The sequence below is a fragment of the Parasteatoda tepidariorum genome, chromosome 3 (genome assembly GCF_043381705.1).
Source record: "Parasteatoda tepidariorum isolate YZ-2023 chromosome 3, CAS_Ptep_4.0, whole genome shotgun sequence".
NCBI classification, from domain to species: Eukaryota; Metazoa; Arthropoda; class Arachnida; order Araneae; family Theridiidae; genus Parasteatoda; species Parasteatoda tepidariorum.
In genome coordinates, this window is record NC_092206.1 from 9,163,822 (window position 1) to 9,184,307 (window position 20,486).

Consider the following 20,486-nt stretch of genomic DNA (forward strand, 5'->3'; position numbering starts at 1 on the left):
GAGAGATTAAAGAAGAAAATTAGGAAAAATAAGTGCTATTGACTGTACATAAGCTGCAAGTATTTAGAACTCATAAAATAAAGTAAAAAAAAAAAAAAAAAAAAAAAANAAAAAAAAAAAAAATACAGAAACAAGATTTTTTAAAGGAAAATAAGATTTTTTTTTTTTTTAAATTCAAAAAGAAATTAATACAATATTAGAAAGCCTAATTTTCGGATATAATTGTGTGAGCTAATGATGAGATTATATGCTTTCCTTATTTTGTTTTCTCTTTTTTTTTCTTTTCGAATTAAAAAAATTCTTTTTTTTTTACTTCTTTACTTTTCCTTTTAAAAAATCTTTACACAGTTTTCCAAGTCTTCTGTATTTTGTTTTTGAACAATGATACATAAAATGTATGCTACATTTAAATTAAGTAGTGGAAAAATTATTGCTTGTATAAAATGAATTTTATCAGTAATAGATATGTATAAAATCTCTCAAAATATATGTAAACATTTATGCTTAAAACAAATCAGAATATAAACTATGAGCTTAAAACATTATTTGCTGTTATGAAACAAACCTTTCTCCACATTAAAAAGTAGCTCTACTACCTCTGTTTTTTCTAAGAAACTAAAAATCATTTAAGTGTTTGTTCAAAATTGTAGAGGGATTACCATGAAATAAAAGATATTTATAATTAGTCCAAGATTTATAAACTGCTAAGCCTGTAGCAAAAAATACCATGCATGTAGCTCTGCAGGTCTTGGAAAGGCAATTGTACAGCTACAGAGTAGAAATTTGTTGTTCTGAAAGGTTCCTTTCTTTATCAACAATTCCTCAGATTCCATAATCAGAACTCTTATACAAACCATGCATAATGACACAGGGTCTCTTATGGATACATTCTAATATTTAAATTTTGTTTAATCATGGATAAAAAGCATAACAGGTAATCTGCTCAAGGTAATGAACATTCATACATATACATATACACTAATATTATAAGGGTGGTTTTTAAAGATCACCCGGTATTTATATGTGCATCATATTCAGGCATAAATTTTACCTAGATTGAGNTGATGACGAAATTATATCCTTTCCTTATTTTGTTTATCAGTTTTTTTTTTTTTTTTTTTTAANTAAAACTAAAAACTTAACTTTTTTTTAAATAATTTTTTTTTAATTTTTTCTTTTCCTTTAAAAAAATCTTTACATAGTTTTCCAAATTTTCTGTATTTTTCTTTTTAAACAATGACACATAAAATGTATGCTATATTTAAATTAAGTAGTGGAAAAGTTATATTTTGTATAAAATGAATTTTATCAGCAATAGATATGTGTAAAATTTCTCAAAATATATGTAAACATTTATGCTTAAAACATATCAGAATATAAACTTTGAGCTTTAAACATGCCTGAGGTATTTGCTGTTATGAAACAAACCTTTCTCCATATTAAAAAGTACCTCTGTTTTGTCTAAGAAACTAAATATCACAAAAGTGTTTGTTTAAAATTATATAGGGATTACTATGAAATGAAAGATATTTATAATTAGTCCAAGATTTATAAACTGCTAATCCTGTAGCAAAAAATACCATGCAAGTAGCTCTGCAGGCCTTGGAAAAGCAGTTGTACAGCTACAGAGTAGAAATTTGTTGTTCTGAAAGGTTCCTTTCTTTATCAACAATTCCTCAGATTCCATAATCAGAACTCTTATACAAACCATGCATAATGACACAGAGTCTCTTATGGATACATTCTAATATTTAAATTTTGTTTGATCATGGATAAAAAGCATAACAGGTAATCTGCTCAAGGTAATGAACATTCATACATATACATATACACTAATATTATAAGGGTGGTTTTTAAAGATCACCCGGTATTTATATGTGCATCATGTTCAGGCATAAATTTTACCTAGATTGAGGAGTAACATCTCCATCACTAAATGGATGAAATTCTCCAGTGAAAGTGGTCGACAGTTTTCTACGATTCCACTCCGCCTTAAACAGATCGTCGACAGTCGAGGAAACCGGAAGGCTGATGGATCGACTCATGTTAGAAATTTGAACATATTTGCCCTCTTCCACTTCACCGTAGTCCTCGTCCATCTGGAAAATTTCTTCCACTTCAGTTTGTTCTGCTTCTTTCTCATTTTGCTTTACACCCACTAGAGGTTTTGGATGCTCCTTCACTTTGGAACGTTTTTTAGTGCCCACTTTCTTTCGCCTTTTACGCTTAGTTTTATATTCATCGCTAGAGTCTGTATGCACACTGTTCGTCACTTCAATAGGAACATTATCGATTTGTTTCTTGAGGTGAGGGGGGAATATAATATTTTGTTTGGAAAGATTGCCACTAGAATTATTATCACAGTTTGCATTTGGACTACAAACTACACTTTCAAGCATCAAGTCGCTTTCTTTTGTATTATCCTTCTCTGCTGCTTCCAGTTTCATTTTCCGGATTTCAGCCTCAATGTTGGGCACCTCAGGAAGAGGGGATGTCGCTAAATAAGAAGGCAGCACCTGTTGATGTTACAAATAAGTTAGTAAATTTCAAATTTTGACAGGCAAAATTTCAATAAATATGGTTACAACATAATTATCTTACAAATAGATATTCTCATCACTGATTCGTGCAACAAAATAAACAATTAATAAAAATATGAAAAAAAGGTAGCAAATCTGACCATCAAAGCCTCAGTTTAATTAAATAAACTTATAATTTTATTAATATGAATTTGAATTAGTAAATAATCTCCTCATCAAAATCGCTGAAAAATCTTAATTGATCTCAATCTTTATCAATCCATTGATTTTAAGTTTTATTTGACCAATTTACATAACGAAAGGTCTAGGAAAGGCTGGGTATAGTTCGTTCACCAGGAGTTGGCAATTAGCTCCACCTCCTTGGGCGAATAGTTCATTTAATAAGAGGCAAAATGTCGTCGTGTTTGAAATTGAAATCACCCTTAAGAAGCAAAACGCAAACAAAGAATTTTTTTTCAGTTACTTACTTCGCTTCATCAATTGCTATTATACCATTCGCTACTCTAGCTAATCAATCCCTTCCTTCTCGCTCCCGTTAAAATGACAGGGTGAGGTTTCGCCATCTATTTCTCGCTCCCGTAAAATTTCTGGACTGGAGTGTTCAGTAGTATTGCGCCAATAGGAATAAAACTAATTCATCATTTCTTTTGCCAGGCAAACATTTTAGTTCTCATTTTACACACCAGATGGCAGTACCAGGATATTTTGAAGGTAATTGCAGATAGTTTATTTTAAACTTGATGTCAGCACTAATCAAATAAGTGCATTTGGCAAAATAGGCACTTTTATGACCGTTTTCTTGAAAATTAACTGATCGTTAAGGGGTTAAATATATTGCAGCAACATGTCTCAGAAAAGACAAATTATTCACTCAAAAGAGAGAAATATGATAAATTTTATGAAATATTTAACGTTAAAAAAATGCACATAAAGATTGTGAAATAAATATTTTTCTCATTTTCTCATACGAGCGACAAATAGCAACCTTGATTAGGATTGTTCACATCCTTCTTCCAATAATAGCGACATAGTATCGTCGGATACCACATGAGGAAGGTGGAGCAAAGTGCCAACTCCTGCTGAACGAACCATAGTTATGTGTTTTAACTTACACAGAAATAATATAAATAATTAGAAAGCCGTTAAAAAATATATATATACCAAAAAGAGAGAAATTGTGAATCAGAGGAAGATTCTCACTGTTACGAAGTAATAAGCAAAGTGATTACCTCCACATCATTGCAAGGCTCTACAAAGAATGCTTCACCAGATTCTCCCAATTTCATATGAAGATCAACAGGAAGTCCATTCACTTCAATGTCTACCTGTAATTATACCCAATCATTTTACCTCATGATGCCACAATGAAAACATTAATTCATGATTTGCATTAAGATAGAATTAATAGAAGTAGCAGGGTAATTGTGAGCCAAACTCAAAAATCCTGAAAATTTCTTGAATTAAATCATTAATGATGCATTTCAAAAAATTAATATCTTTATAAATTTAAGTCATTCATATTTTTAAAACTTTAAAATTTGAATAAATTATATACAACATAATTTAAATGAATAATTATGTATAAGCTTACTTTTATCTCTAATCACATTTATTATTCTACCGGAAAAAAATATTTTCAAATGGAAGAGATGCCAAGTATAAATTCTAGTTCTAATATTTCTAAATAAAATATGCAAGAATTTTTTATACATTAATGTGATCGATGATTTCTTGAAACTTCTGGACCTCGGATATTCCGGATCGCGGTGAGCGAAAAATCCAGAAATCCGGATTTTTTCCGCAGCACAATCATCTCTGATCGAGTGAATAAAAGTACTTCAGTTGCACTAGAGCTGCAAAATAGACTATTGGCAACTGTCTGGGAAACATCCCTGAGGATGATCCGAAGACCTGCCATCACAATTTTAATCCTTTTCTTTATATATTATAAATAATGGTTTTGAAACATTAACATTTTCATACACAGAAGCAAAGCAGTGTAAAAGTTTGTAGAACAATTGTAAAAAATATGTACANATCCTGAAAACTTCGTGAGTAAAATCATTAATGATGCATTTCAAAAAATTCATATCTTTATAAATTTAATTCATTGATATTTTTAAAACATGAAAGTTTGAATAAATTATATACAACATAATTTAAATGAATAATTATGTATAAGCTTACTTTTATCTCTAATCACATTTATTATTCTACCAAAAAAAAAAAAAATTCTCAAATGGAAGAGATGCCAAGTATAAATTCTAGTTCTAATATTTCTAAATAAAATATGGAAGAATTTTTATACATAAATGTGATCGATGATTTCTTGAAACTTCTGGACCTCGGATTTCCGAGTCGCAGTGAGCGAAAAATCCAGAAATCCGGATTTTTTCCGTAGCACAATCATCTCTGATTGAGTGAATAAAAGTACTTCAGTTGCACTAGAGCTGCAAAATGGGCTATTGGTAACTGTCTGGGAAACATCCCTGAGGATGATCCTAAGACTTGCCATTGCAATTTTGATCCTTTTCTTTATACATTATGAACAATCGTTTTGAAACATTAACATTTTCATACGCAGAAGCAAAGCAGTGTAAAAGTTTGTAGAACAATTGTAAAAATATGTCGAAGTAAAAAATATGTACATAAATCTTATTATAAAGAAGATATTTTTAAACCATTATTCATAATTACTTAAACTGTTTTTATTTTATTTTATAATTGTCCTAGAACAGCCGACCTAATTACATAAACTATTAACACTCAATAACTGCAGTACTGGCAATAACTCCATCGATTGAAAAATAAGAAAAGTATTTTTGCCATCAACAGATATTTTATTGCCACAAATGTTCTTTTTTTAAAAAAAATTACTTCAACAAATATGGAGAAATTTGAGAATATAAGGGTTAACAGGAGACTTGGCAGGTATATACAGGCCTGTTGCGATTTCTTTAACATAAAGAAGAACTTACTATTTTCTCACGACTCCTGAGGACTCCGATCTTCCCGAAGCGAACATGAAAGGGTGAACATACATAGGTATTGTCTGGTTGCTTCACAATTATTACATCAATGGCTCCTGTTAAAGTAGCTGAGTTGATGTCATTGTAAAAGTCTTTGAAATTATTTATAAATTTTCCAATGTATATCATCTTGAATATAGGAACTACTTTTTACACCTAAAAGAATAACATACAATGAGTAAAAATCATTCTGTAAATTTTTTTTAATAATGAATCAGAAAGGTTCGATAAATTTTTAGGGTATTTTTTTTTATTAATTATTTTTTAAATAAAATTTTTTATAAATTTAATAAAGAAAATTATCTTTAAACGTGGAACAGGTTTTATTCAGAAACACATATTATTTTAAATGTGTTTGATTTTAGAAAGTTCTCTTTAAATATGGTAGCCAGCCAGCAAAACTTTACAAGTGTCCTGAATGCTACAGAAGTAATCACTATATGCAAAATCAGGGGAGGGGGAAAGCAATATTCAATCCAAATTCTGACTACTTTTCTATTAGCTCGATAAAAACCGAACTGTTTTTTTTTTTTTTTTTTAAACGATAATACGTGTATCCATCGTTTCCCAACCGCCACACACAAAATATTTATTCTGATTTTTTTTAATGCCTATCGTCCATCAATATATTGACCATTTTCTGACTAGCGAGGGAGCTCTAAACTCAAAATTTAATTGGAGTTTTCAGTCTTATACCAATGTAAATAACATTTTTTTAAAATTTTATTTATTTTTAAATAGTACAAGCAGAATTTTATCAACAATTGAAATTTCTATCACTTTCCGACAAAAAGAAAACAGACACAAAACTTTAAAAAAAGAAAAAAAATTATGTTGCCTAATTTGTTTAAGATGTATATCAGAAAATAAATTAATTTTCTCCTATTTAATCTATTTGAAAAACGTATAACTATATAAAAAAATATTCCAATAACAACCAAATTATTATTAAAAAAATGACTTTTCCTGATTTTTAAAAAAATTACTCCCATTTCCTAATTATGTTAATTTATATTACATGATCGTCATGATTCTTAAATAAACCTGTCGTATTCATTACCCTAACCAGGGTATAATGGATTGCTGAATAAAAAATAAATTTTCAATTTACAAATCTAAATAAATAAAATAATAAGTAAATCAAATAATAAATAAAATATATCAATTAGGAGCACATTTTAATAATAGTTATGAAGTAAAAAAAAACTAATAAAAAGTTAAAATAAATCAAAATACAAATTCACACTGCAACACCAAAATAATAATAATTGGCTGCATTATACAGTAATACCATGATTAACACTTACTGTTACTCAACTAATGAAACAAATGAAATTAAAAGTATTCCATAACCTTTAAAAATTCCAAACAAAAGACTGTTTATCATTCATTAATCACCTACAAACCTTGACAACTCTTATCTATAGTGCAAAGTATAAATCAATATTTTTATAAAATAAGTTAAAGCAAAAACAAATAAAGCACATTATTTAATTGTATAAAATTAGGTATTAATCAAATTATTTTTTTAATACTTTTTTTAAAGCGAAATTATTTCTTATTTTTTTCCCCAAAGCTGCAGTTTATTAGAAAGAGAAAAAAATAATGAATTTAAATTAATGAAATATTAAATTTTAAAAAAATGAAATAAATTTTTTGTATCCCCTCAGACTTTCAGAAACAAATTTTCATTAAATTTGTTTTGGTCGATTTTTAAATTTTTCGAAATTTCTAGATACTTAGTCCCTAAAGTCCACGACCCCTGATAAATATATAAGAACAGAGATTTTTAAAAACTTAAATATCATCAAAGAAATTTACTGCCAAGCATTTCTTTTTTAAATGACAAGAATCAAGTTTCTTTTTTATTTAAGAAAATGCCAAACAGAAGAGTGGGTCCTTAAAAGCCACACAGAATATCTCCCCCCCCCCTCCGCACACATACACACCTAATTTTTTATTTATTTTTGGAGATAGAAAATTATATCCTATAAAAAGGATCAGAAATTTTCAAAAAATATTTGACACACCATATGTTTCAAATATTGTTCCCCAGCTGTAAATGTAAATTCAAATAAAGCTTGTAAGTTAAGCAGAAAACTGCACTTTCAATTTCAATAAACGAGTATGTATACATAGTAATTAAATTAATATTAAGCTTCTGTTCCAATGTTCTAATTCCATGAGAATATTTCTCGCTTAAGAAATGCAGTTACCCTTGAATAATATTTTTTTCTTTCCATTTAAAGTATTTCAACACTCTTTTGAGGCAGTTTTTTGTACAACATGTGGTTTTTATTACTTGAAATTCATCAAGTGCAAGCCGAAGGGGGGGACTAAATAGTAGGGGGAAGAGGAATTTGAAACCAGTCCTGTTCTGACTTAAAAATTGCAATTTTTGGTATAAATAAAAAAAGTTTTTTTCTTTCTCCTTATTTTCGATAACATTTTCACAGTATGATGTACAATCTACTATGATACTTAAACTAAAAAGTTCATAAATGGATTGCCTAAGTTCGAAAAATGGAACAGTGATTGATGCGGTGCAAGTTAGATTCGATAGTTATAATTAGGCAATTTTCGCGATCATTTCCGTAACATTTTAATGTTTTTTTTTTTTCCTTCTTAAATCCGCGATTTTCTTAATTGCTACAATTTGTACGAAATTTGTTTAGAACGCGAAATTAGTTTCGGTTTTTTAATTTTCCACTTACATTTTAATAGTACTAAATATTAATAATACTTTAATAATACTTTAATAATACTTAATTTAATAATACTTTACTAAAACTTCAAAATTAAAACATTTAGGAGAATCAACAACAAGGAAATTGTTCAGATATAATCATGCCTAGAAGGATAGTCTTGAATGAGATATTAATATGGATAACTGGCCTCTCTAAAGTGTAATAAGAATGCGAAAAGAACGCTATAGGAATTAAGTATAATCATCCGTTACTATATATAATTGCGTTTCATTTCGTTATCATATTATACAAATATGCCTTCTAAACAATATAAAAGCTTTTAAAAGTTGCACACGTCAAACAGAAATAATTCGTGCTATCTCTTACGATAAGTATTATACAATTATTGAAAAAAAAAGAAAAAAGAAGTTATAGTTTCGTAGTCTTACTAGAATCCTAGACTAGGCGACATATTTCGATAAATAAGGAAACAACTATATGACGTTGCAAATTATTGGATTTAATTGGACTTCTAAAAATGGCACATCTCATGCTGACATGCCCTTAACAAATCAAAGGCGTGATAAGGAATTTTTACTTTTGTTCGCTTTAAAAAAATAAAAAATCGTCTGCAAGAAACACTATTTATTATTCTGTCATCAGTTTCTTTAAGTGCGGGCAGAAAGGAGTATATTTTTATTCAGAAACACATNACGATTTTTAGATATAATTTTTATAAATTTTTATTACTTGTTAGTTGATTGACAATCCAATAATTTCTTGTTTTCCTCATCCCACGACTTAAGTAAGCAAGCAAAAAGAAAGCTGTGCAACGATCTATTCAAGAGTTGACGATGTTGACATTTGTTTGGGTTAGGATTTAAAATATTATTCCAAACTTATAAATTTTCGAAAAAATTTAAATTTCAAAAATAAAGAAAAAACTTTGTAAACGTAAAACAAACAAAAGGTAATTTGCAACTTAAAACCCAACTAGCACTTAAAATTTAACAATTGGAAATATAGCTAGGTCAGTTGAATTTTATTTTTTTAAATATTGATTTAGCTAACGTCAAATTGAGTTTATAGTTTGCATTGGATTTCAACTAGTGATTGATGTGTTCAACAGGTTGTAATGCCAATTCGGAGAAAACTGATAACTTTTTCTGATTATAAAAGCAACTTGTCCTCACACACTTCTCCTGAAATCAAGGTCAACGATTGCAATAAAAGTACCGATAAATAAAAGAAAGTTATAAGTAAAAATAAAAGAAAGAAGAGAAAGAATGTTATATTAAAAATTATTTAACAAAATAATGAAAATATTCATGAAAATGAAGAAGAAAATAAAGTTTTGGACATAAAAAATTAACAAAAATAAGAACATTAAAAACGTAAACAACTTAAACTTAACGAAGAAAAAAATGGATTTAAAATTAAAAGTTTTAATAGCATAATTAAAAAGCTTGAATTTTCAATGATTCCTGAGAGTGATTATGATAATGGACGCTACTTTGTCAGAGTCATGCTGTCAGAGTTGCTTAAATGAAAATTAGTGGAAAAAAAACAATTTCTAACTTAATCTCTTACTTTAAAATAACGATCAAAGAGTCATTTTTTATTCAAACAAAGTAAAATTATGAAGTCTTTAACTTCAGATCGAATTTTTTTTTTCTTGCAACAAAATACGCCAACTGGATATTTTTATATCTCATGCTTTTGAATATTTGCATTTTAAATGAACGAATTGAAAGTTGTATGGAAGTAGATGAGTATTTATTGGTGATAAAATGCCATCAAGAAATATAAACAAATGATTTTGAACTAAACTGACAGATAGTAAAAAAATAAATAAATAAAAATATTAATCAAAAAAAAAAAACTCAGTTTTTTGAAAAGTAGGCTCACAAATATTTATCTACAGCGATTTGTGCGTTAAATTTTTGGTATTTTACAAAATTATTACAAATACATGATTTTTCAAAATTTTTTTAGGTAGTTGAAATTTTTGGGAAGGGAGGATGAAACATAAAAAACTTTAACTAATCTTTTATGTTAATCCATTATCTAAATTTTTTTGTTAATTTATTAGGCAAAAATCAAACGCTTTCTCACCCTTTAATATTTTTATGTTGTCTTTTAATCTATATCTATTATTTATTAAGTATGCAATAATTAACATTTTAACGTTTTCCTTTATTAACAATGAGAAACATTTTCCTTCGACCTATTCAAGAGACCAATTTTATTTTATTTTATAATCGTCGTTCAACAGCCGACCCAATTTTTTGGGGTTTGTGACTACTAATGTTAAATTCCATACCCTTGTAATTTCCAACCCAATCCAGAAGACAAAGGAACTCCTAGATCAAGTATTGGGAGAAATTTGCCTTCATGGAGGACTTTTTGTCAGAACTAACTCGAATTTTCGTTACACGGAGAGGAAGATCATGAGAACCTCCCACGGTTAGCCTGACGGCAAAGGGACTCTAACCCATGATCCATCAACCACTGAGGATATTTTACGTCAGCACTGTGGTCGGTGCGAGCCGGGTGGGGAATTCGATCAGCCATTGCTGAGATTCGAACCCAGTTCACCTCCCAGTTCCAGTATTATTATATATTTGTTATAATTATCAACCAAGTTCCGTAATAATTATAACAATTATGTGGAAACAAAGTAAAATAAATAATAATAATAAATGTGCTTATTCGTTCAAAGGAAAGTTGATATAAGACCGTTTTTCAATTCCCTATTTCATTCGGTTAATGTAAGTAATTATTAATTATAAAACCGGTTAAAGAACTTCTGATTTTTTTTATTTTCCCTGAAACGTTTAAAACTATCAGTTATATAGTCACAAAATGGAATAGATATCCCAAACAAATCCTCCAATGATAAGTTGAATGAATTTCCATACACTATTTTTAGTAAGTAATAAAATAACATAAAATATGTGTCATAGAAACATCAAACTTACCACCAATTGATATTGAAACATAATACTAAAACACATATATTCATTCAATGCATTCAAAAACTAAAAGCTCGAAAACATCTGTAAGAAAACTACTTAAAAAACATTTTCTTTCGCCTCGAAAACTGGTTGTCAAATGTGTTTTTAGTCTACTTATTTTTCTGTCACACGTTTTTAGGTCATACTGGTAGGAAAACACACCTTCGGCCTCCACCAACCAGAGAGAAGACTTACCATATGACGTCACCTGATCGCGCCATCGAAAGAGTGCGTAGCGTAAAAAGTTCTTGTAACATTGAGTAACAAAATTGTGATACAAGAATTTCTCTGCGCGGTTTGAATGATGTATTAGCACTCATTATCATGAATGAAAAACAAAAAGTACCAAGCGGAGGGGAAGGGGTTAGTTAATTTAATAATTATTATTTTGACGACCGTAAAGAAAGAAAAAAAAAGAGAAAAAACAAGACGTAGTGGCAAAAAATATAGGGCATCCTCCCACTCTTTAAGTTTACCAAAAATGGTTTGATTTCGGAGTGCATTAAGGAGCGAGGGGGAGGAAGTGATAGGAACAGAAAGGTGTCATAATACTAAAACTATTAAAAAGTATTGAAAAAAAAACAACTTTTTTTTAAAACTTAGTGATTGAGAAAGTGTTCGAGAACAATTTATCTTAAATTTTAACTCGAGCTTCTGAATTTTTTACAGGAGTAAAATTAAAAAAAACCTTTATTTTTATTAACTTAAGCATTTTTATTGGTCGGAAAATCATATGGTAGGATCCAGTTTTCACACATTAATTTTACTATTGGTTTGGTTTTCATCAGCATAAAATTGCATAGTCATAAAGGTATTGTTTTCCTATAAATATTTTTGCATCCTTAATTTAAAGGTGTTTAGCGATACTGTTAATATTAAGTTTCAGATTTTGTTTATTTTTAAAACTAAGAGTGTAAGAGGATTGTTTTTATCACTATTGTTGTTAGAATAACGTTACAGTTTAATATGAAGTTAATTAAATCGGTGTCTGATTGTATTAAATCGTTTTACCATTATTATTCTTTGGTGCAAATTACAATAATGATTTAAGGTAAAAGATATTCGTTAAATGATTTAGAACTTAACTTCTAAATTTATGCACAAAGTGATGAATGCAAAAATTGTATTTAAAATAGGCATAAGTTCGTTCGGTAAGCAAAAATATTAAATTACAGTAGCGAACTTGTGGCGTGACTACGATTTATTAAACATCAATGCACTAGTATGTAAGACAACTTTAAGAAAAATGCTTGATTTCAACAAGCGTGTTTTAGTATTTTTTTGTAACTTCGGAGTGTTTTTTTATACCTTATAGTTAGTGTCAAATTGCACAGAATCAAACACATCGTATTATACATTTTTTAAAAAACGAGAAGTTTTGTTTAAAAAAAAAATCCACTAAGCCACTTAAACATTTTTTAGAAGACAAAATGAAAATAATAAATGAAAAACCTTAAAAAAATATATCTTTGAAAAATATTAAAATGTTAATGATGAAAAATGAAGTTGTGGTGATTTAAAATTATTAAACTAATACAATAATAAAAAAAAAAGCTTTACGTTACTCTAAAAATAGGCAGTTAGTCGGGTGCGAAAAAATTGTAAAACTTAAGAAAATTTTTTTACAAAATTGTCTGTGAGTGTCCTTTTTTTAAATTTGAAATTACCGTTATTATTTGTAAGTATATTTCAAACTGCATAGAAATACTTTATAAATGCTTATCTATACAAATATATGCAAAACAAAATCTTCCGACAAATAGGATAGTGATTCAACTCAAATGTTAATAACAAAGCCTTGAAAATAAAAATTCCGTTTTTGGCACCATTTCAGCTGATTCGTATTAAAATGAAGCTGCGGTTCCAACTAATCAAGCTTATCTTTAAATAATCAAGATTCTTCCGGCGGAACCCAGACATCACAATTAAAGAAAATAAAGACAATAATGTACGTTAATAAACATTAAAAGACTACTTCATTTTGACGGTTAGACTTCTTTTTATATGTATAATAATTTTTTTATAATTAATAATCTTAAATTACGTTTTATGTTCGTAGTTTTGGAGATGAATCTAATCTAACTAAAAAAATTGTTTTTTTTTTTATATTGTTATAAAAAAAGAATTTCTTTATTTTATTTCGATTTTAAAAGAGCAATGAAAAATAATATTGCATTTCCTTTACATAATAATTAGAAAAATTATATTAAAAAAAAAAAAAAAAATTTCATTCCTCTTTTTTGACATTTTACTTTAAATATAATTTCATAAAGGGAATTGAAATATTAAGTAAATAATGAATTATTGCTTGGATCGAAATATAACTATATATTTCAAAAAATGTTTTAGCAGACCAGAGTTTCTTTAACTCCAATTGGGAGGGAGCATGGGCCACCAAAAGATTTATTGATTTTGATTTCTATTTCTAACAATTACGCACAAATAATACGCTAGGTATCTGCGTGACTATAGCTGCGTGACTATAATAGTCAATGTTTGAATCAACACCCGAGTAATTGGATTCAATTTTTATTATAGAATTATATTTTTAAGTTTGAAATTTTCACATTATGGCGTAAAATAATGAACTAAAACTACAATATTACAGTACAAGTGAAGAAACTGATAGTTTCACTCAACACGTGTGTTCGATTTGAGAAATGTTTATGGGGTATTATAAAATTCTCGTATAGTTTGTCCACGGTAAGAACTCCTCCCGCTACAAAATCTGAAGTCGTCTGCTGCCATGGAAACAAGAGAAGCGCATAACGAACGCAGTAGACCAAGGCAAAAGATTCCCTTTAAACCTGTCCTAAACAATGACCCCACACCCCTATTTGGAATAGTTATACCTCGTTACCATAGTCACCGCCACAGGTCCAGACGAATGGCTAGGGGAGTTCTTACTTTAGACAAACTGTAAATAATATGGGGTCCCCACACTAAAAAGTTTAAGAAGCCCAGCACTAAAGCATCTCCTACCAGGTTTCATTTTATTTTATAAAAGGCCTTTTGGGTTAACGACTCAATGTACAACTCCGCTGCCTTGTAATTTATAAACGAACACAAAAGACAAAGAAACTTCTGTATGAAACATCTGAAAAAAAAAAGTAGGTTTCGTGGAAGACTTTTTGCTGAAACTTACCCGCTACATGGACAGGAAAACCACGAAAGATTTCCTTGGTTAATCCGATAAGCAAGGGGATTCTGATCCATTATCTACCATTGGGGATATTTTACGTCAACACAGTGAGCCCTCTCCTATGTTTATCACAATTCGATAATTTTATAGCCATGAATTTGATTTGGAGGGAGGGGGGGGGGACAGGATTATCTTTTAAACTCATGAAGGACTAGAGAAATGAAAAGTTCTTAAAACATGTAAGCAATGTGGGAGATTTTGGAAGTATTAAAAAGTGGAGTCCACGGGGCCGTTTCGTTGATAAAAAGGAAGAATTGTGGAAACACGGCGATATTGTCGCAGAACGATATAGAGTTCTTGCAGAAAGATTTTGCCTTCGGGAAGTAAAAAAATTTGGTTTTCTTTTTTGTAAAAATGTCTCGCGCATCTGAGTGGTAAAAAAAATGCATCTAAATTTTCTAATCTCATTTAAGAATATTAAAGAATAATGGAAAAAAAAAATTGGTTTTCTCTTCTACAGAAATTTATGTTCCGTTTTTTTTCCCTTCCCAGTTCTTACTTTTAATTTCCACATAGTTTTAAAAATTCTATATTTTTAATGCGATATCATTTATTATCGCATTTAAAATATAGAATATCGAAATAAAAAAAAATTTCAACAAAAAAGAAGCACTCAAAAAATATTTTTAAGCACTTAAAAAAATATCATAATTAGGCAAGGTTGGCAAGTTTTTGACAATTGACGGTTTTATCCGCTATGTAAAAAAAAAAAAAAAAAAAAAAAAAAAAAAAANCTTTTGGCATTGTTTTTGACAATTGTCAAAAATCATGACATTTTGAATCATGTAAAACGAATGGCGTTTTCATACTTTCGAACTGATGGTACGCCGAAATAGATTGGGGTTGAATTAATTGTGAAAACGCTGAATAGAACAATATGAAGTGTCTTTTTGTATAATTCTCTGAAGTGGTTTTTTGTGGAGAAAGTCAACATGGTAAAGGGAAAATTAAGCACTTTTTAAAATCACCCAATGAAAAAGTACCTTTAAGGGCTTTTAAAAAACGAAAATTGAAAATAAGCCCTTTTTAAAAATGCTAGCTACGCATCCTGTTTAAAAATCTGATGATTTGCAAAATGCGAAAAAAGAAATAATTAGTGTGCTTTCTCCCCCTACAAAATGCGAGAATATTGCCCATATTAGAATTAAAAAAAATAAAACGTGCTCACATAAAACAAAATTATTTCATCCGAAAAGCGTTTTTTTTTGTTTTTTTTTTAAGTTGACGCTTTGGTTACTTTAACATGTATATTTGTTATTATTAAAAGTATCTCGCAGAAAGATATTAGTACTAGAGAGGTATGTCGCAGAAAGCCCAAAAAACTTGTACCACAGGGGATAATGTAAGCATGTTTTTGTTTGCTAATTTTCGACCCCTCGCTTCCTTCGTCTGCAAATCAATGATGATTCAAATAAAGAATGTAAGGACAAAAAAGTCTTACAACGGTTATAAGAGTCCATGAGAGCAACATGTTATGACATGTGATAGAAGAAGAGAGTTTTAAATATCCGCTGGAGCTTAAGCAAAGTCACCCTTTAAAGTATAACAAAAACGACGCGTCATTTCGTCAATTAGAGTTACAAATAGTTCAGTTTTTGTATTGACGGTATTGCGCAACATGTTTGAGAAAACAAAAAGGAAAACGCATTTGGCTGGCATTAAAAATAAGAAAGAAGGCGACAAGAGAAAAACAAGGGGACGGTCACGGTGAATGTACTGACAAGCTGTGGAAGTGCGTTGGCAGAGTGCCTCGTCTCCATCCAAGGTCTCTCTTGTTGCTGCTGTTATAAAAGAAAAAAGTTCTAACAATCACTTTCAGATGGCAGAGACATATTGGTTAAAAAAAGAAAACATAACGGAAATACAATATTATGTACAGAGTGGCGAGCAGAAGTTGTAGATTCTGGCAGGCATTAAATTGTTGGATATAACAGAAAGAAATCCCTCTTATCTCTTTTTGTTTTATAACAAAACAAGTAATATAAAAAAAAAAAGTTTTTGAAAGTGAATTCCTACTTAGGTCAACAAAAAACAGTTTTATTTTAGTAATTTTTTATTTAATAATTAAAATTTTTCTCCTATATAAAACTAAAATTAATTAATTTAATTAATATTTGATAAAACTTTATTACCATTAAGTGTTATCCACTACAAGCTTAAAAAAAAAATGTTATTGAATTTGAGTGGATGAATAAAATGTATTTTATTACCGATTGGAGATTTGAACAAGATATATAGGGAGAGTGGGAACTAATAGAAGAAATTAAAAAGAAAAAGAAAAGGCACGTGTTATCAGATAACTATAAAAGTATATATTTGGTGACGTGGACCACACGTGCTACTACGTCATGTTCTTTATTGAATTCATCTGTCACAGCGAGTATAAAATAATTAAACATTTAAATGCGAGCAAAAAACTATTTTTTTTGTTCAAATAGGTTAGAAATTATCACTGATGTTATCTTTAAAATATGTGAAAAACTAAATCGCTTATAATAACGACATTTAAAACAATGACTAACGCTTATCCCATCAGAAAATTCCATTTCGTTTTTTGCTCATCCCTATTTAAAGAATGAATTATTTTTTGAAAAAAACTGTATTAACATCAAGTGTTATCCACAACAAGAGAAATGTATTTAAGTTAAGTTGAGATTTTGAATAAAAGGTATTTTATTAAAGATTGAAAATTTGAACGAGATATAGGGACAGTTTGAACAAATAGTAGTAATTGAAAAAAAAAGAGTTTAAGAGGATTGTTTTTATTATAATTGTTGGTAAAATAACGTACTTCTACGTTACATTTTAATATAGAGTTATTTAAATCAGTGTCTGATCTTTATTAATCGTTTTACCATTGCTATTCTTTGGTGCAAATTACATTAATATAATATTATGAATTACGGTAAAAAGAGATTCGTTAAGTGATTTAGAACTTAACTTTCAGCCTCAGGCACAAAGTGATGAATGCAAAATTTGTATTAAAAATATGCATCAGTTCGTTTGGTAAGCAAAAATATTAAACTACAGTTGTGAACCCGCCAAAATCAAATGTTTCATAATCTGTTTTAAATACACGCTGCTCCCTCTTTTACGAAAAAAAAAAAAGTTTCTTCATTTAGTTCTATGTACCTACTTATAACTTATTTTAAATCGTTCCACGTGTAAGATGTTTTTAACATTATAAAATATTCATATCCAGGGGTCTGTTTAGAACAGGGTTTCTTAACCTGTGGTTCATGAACCCCTAAGGGGTCCGTGAGTTATATTTTGGGGGTCCGCTGACAACTCCTAATTTTTAAAACGTTTGGAAGCCTACCCATTACTTGTAAAGCGAGTTATGGCAACTATAATTCCGTTTGCTACAGTGTATCTTTGCGAAGCGGGATTTTCCACACTTGTGACAATAAAAAACATAACATCGAAATCGATTGAATGTTGAACATGATATGCCCGTTTGCTTTGTTGAAAACCATCCCCCAATTCAATTTGTTAAGTAAGGAAAAGCAGCAGCAACCTTCACATTAAAAATTTTAATTTTAAAAATTTTGTATACTATTAAAATAATAAAATTAAATGTTTTCTAATAATTGACGTTTTTTGCAATTATTTTTTTCACAAGGGGGTGGTCCGAGACTTCTTAAAATTTTTTAAAAAGGGGTCCATTGCATCAAAAAGGTTAAGGAACACTGGTTTAGAAGAAATTTGGGTCCGTTAACGGTCCCTTCACAAAATATCTTTTCATAAAAACGAACCCTTGTCAAAATATTTTAACTTAAAAACAGACCCTTCACAAAATGATTTTTCTTTTAATCGGACCCTTCACAAATTTGTTTTTCTTCATTATTGTTTTGTTAATCGAATAAATCCTTCACAGGGGGTGGGAGGAAAGAAAAATATGTACACGAACCAAGTTTTGTCTTCGGCAGCCGCTTCTTCCTTTATTCTACCGAATTGAATATTCTGCTTTCAGCAGTATAGGCTAAATACCAAATATTTGTATGTTGCATCGCTAATTTAGTTGCAGCAATTGCTGTCTATTTTTTAAAATTAATTTTTATTTAATTTTAATTGAATTTTGTCTTCGGCAGACGCTTCTTCCTTTATTCTACCGAATTGAATATTCTGCGTTCAGCAGTATAGGCTAAATACCAAATATTTGAATGTTGCATCTCTAATTTAGAAGCAGCAATTGTTGTTTATTTTTTAAAAATTAATTTTTTTTCATTATAATTGTACAGTGTTGAGCATAATCTTGTATGTCTTTACAATTTAAAAACTCATTGAAAAAGTTTTTTTTTGCAATTACGGACCCGATTTGCACAAATTCATAAAAACGGACCCTGGTTGAAAGAATGTGAGTAATTTTTTCACAATTTCACGAAAAACGGACTTTTCACAAAATGTCTGGACAGACCCCTGGTAGCCTTTGTAGTTTTGAACCCCAATCCAGAAGACAAGGGAACTCCTGGATCAAGTATTGGAAGAAATTTGCCTTTGTGGAGGACTTCTTGATGGAACTAACCCTCATCTGCGTTGCATGGGGAGGAAGACCACGAGAATCTCCCACTGTTAGCCCGACGCCAAAGCGGCACCGCCAGGCTAATAGTGATCCGTCTACCATTAACCCATGATCTACTACTGAGGATATTTTACGTCAGTACTGTGGTCGCGGTGCAAGCCGAATGCGGAATTCGTATCAACCACCCAACGCTGGAATTCGAACCTGGTTCACCACATTGAAAGGCAAACTCTCTATGCCCTGAGCCGTCACGGCTCACTCAGTGCTCATAGTTAGTTTTAAAAATTAGTACGCAAAATTAAGTTTTTATTTTTATTTTGAGCTGCTTCAAATTAATTATGTATGAAAATTCGTGACGCCTGTTTTTTTTTCCCTCTTCTAATAAAATGTGTCGTCTTCGTCCTCTTTGATTTTTTTCTCTCGAAAGACAGTAAATAATTGGATTTCTCAATCATTTGCATATTTTATTTTCACAAAGGTGGCATGTCACTACAATCTTAACGTATCACACGAGCTCCTCTTAAAAAAAATGACACGGTTTGTGATATATTATAGTTTTAACCTTTCTGCGTCATTTTTGGTTGGTGAATATTGATTATCATACTTATTGTCATGCTTATTAAGAATGCCCTTTGTAGAAATTGCTTAATGTACAAAGAGAAGAAAAAAATTTCTTCCAACTGATGATAAATGGAATGTTTTTATTTCTTTCTGGAATTCTGCTGTCCTCAATTTTCTTGCCGTCGTAAATTGAGCGTAATTTGCAGACTTAAGTTGACAGTTGTTTACTTGAAAGTCTGTAAATCACATCTATTCTGCTGTTGTTCTCTTAAACGAGTGTTTATTCGAATCGGATATTGAGTAAACTCTATATTGAGTAAATTTTGTGTCGTTATGGTGAATGCTTTTGGTGCATTTGTGGCATTTTGCATTTGAAAGAATATTTATATTAGAATCATGCAAACCGATTCTTAGAAAAGAAACAAACTGTCTTTATTTTTTATGTTTGATTTAATAGTTATAGAACAGGGTTCTGTTTAGAAGAAATTTGGGTCCGTTAACGGACCCTTCACAAAATATTTTAACTTAAAAACGGACCCTTCACAAAATGATTTTTCTTTTAATCGGACCCTTCACAAATTTGTTTATCTTCATTATTGTTTTGTTAATCGAATAAACCCTTTCCAGGGCTGAAAAAAAGAAAGATGGATGTAAACGAATTAAGTTTTGTCTTCGGCAGACGATTCTTCCATTATTCATCCGAAATGAATATTCTGCGTTCCGCAGTATAGGCTAAATACCAAATATTTGTATGTTGCATCTCTAATATAGAAGCAGCAATTGTTGTTTATTTTTAAAAGTTTAATTTTTTTAATTCTAATTTTACAGTGTTGAGCATAATCTTGTGTGTCTATACAAATTAAAAACTCCTTGAAAAAGTTTTTTTTTTTTTTTTTTTTTTTTTTTTTTTTTTTTTTTTTTTTTTTTT

The 20,486-nt window shown here is 29.6% G+C and overlaps 1 protein-coding gene across 5 annotated transcripts in view; it reads right to left on the reverse strand.

Moving 5' to 3' along the window:
* Nucleotides 1-20,486, reverse strand: part of LOC107448508 (phosphatidate phosphatase LPIN) — a 59,574-nt gene that overhangs the window by 30,404 nt on the left and 8,684 nt on the right. For 2 of the 5 annotated variants that reach the window (XM_043052533.2, XM_043052535.2), the window contains exons 2-4: nt 5,519-5,725; nt 3,770-3,865; nt 1,906-2,516 (exon numbers count right to left, since the gene is read on the reverse strand). In XM_043052533.2, the coding sequence (XP_042908467.1) occupies nt 1,906-2,516; nt 3,770-3,865; nt 5,519-5,698 (887 nt within the window). In that variant the 5' untranslated portion in view covers nt 5,699-5,725. Of the gene's footprint in view, nt 1-1,905; nt 2,517-3,769; nt 3,866-5,518; nt 5,726-6,876; nt 6,940-11,237; nt 11,460-20,486 lie in introns of those variants that run through there. The other 3 variants (XM_043052534.2, XM_071178315.1, XM_071178314.1) reach the window with 3 other exon arrangements.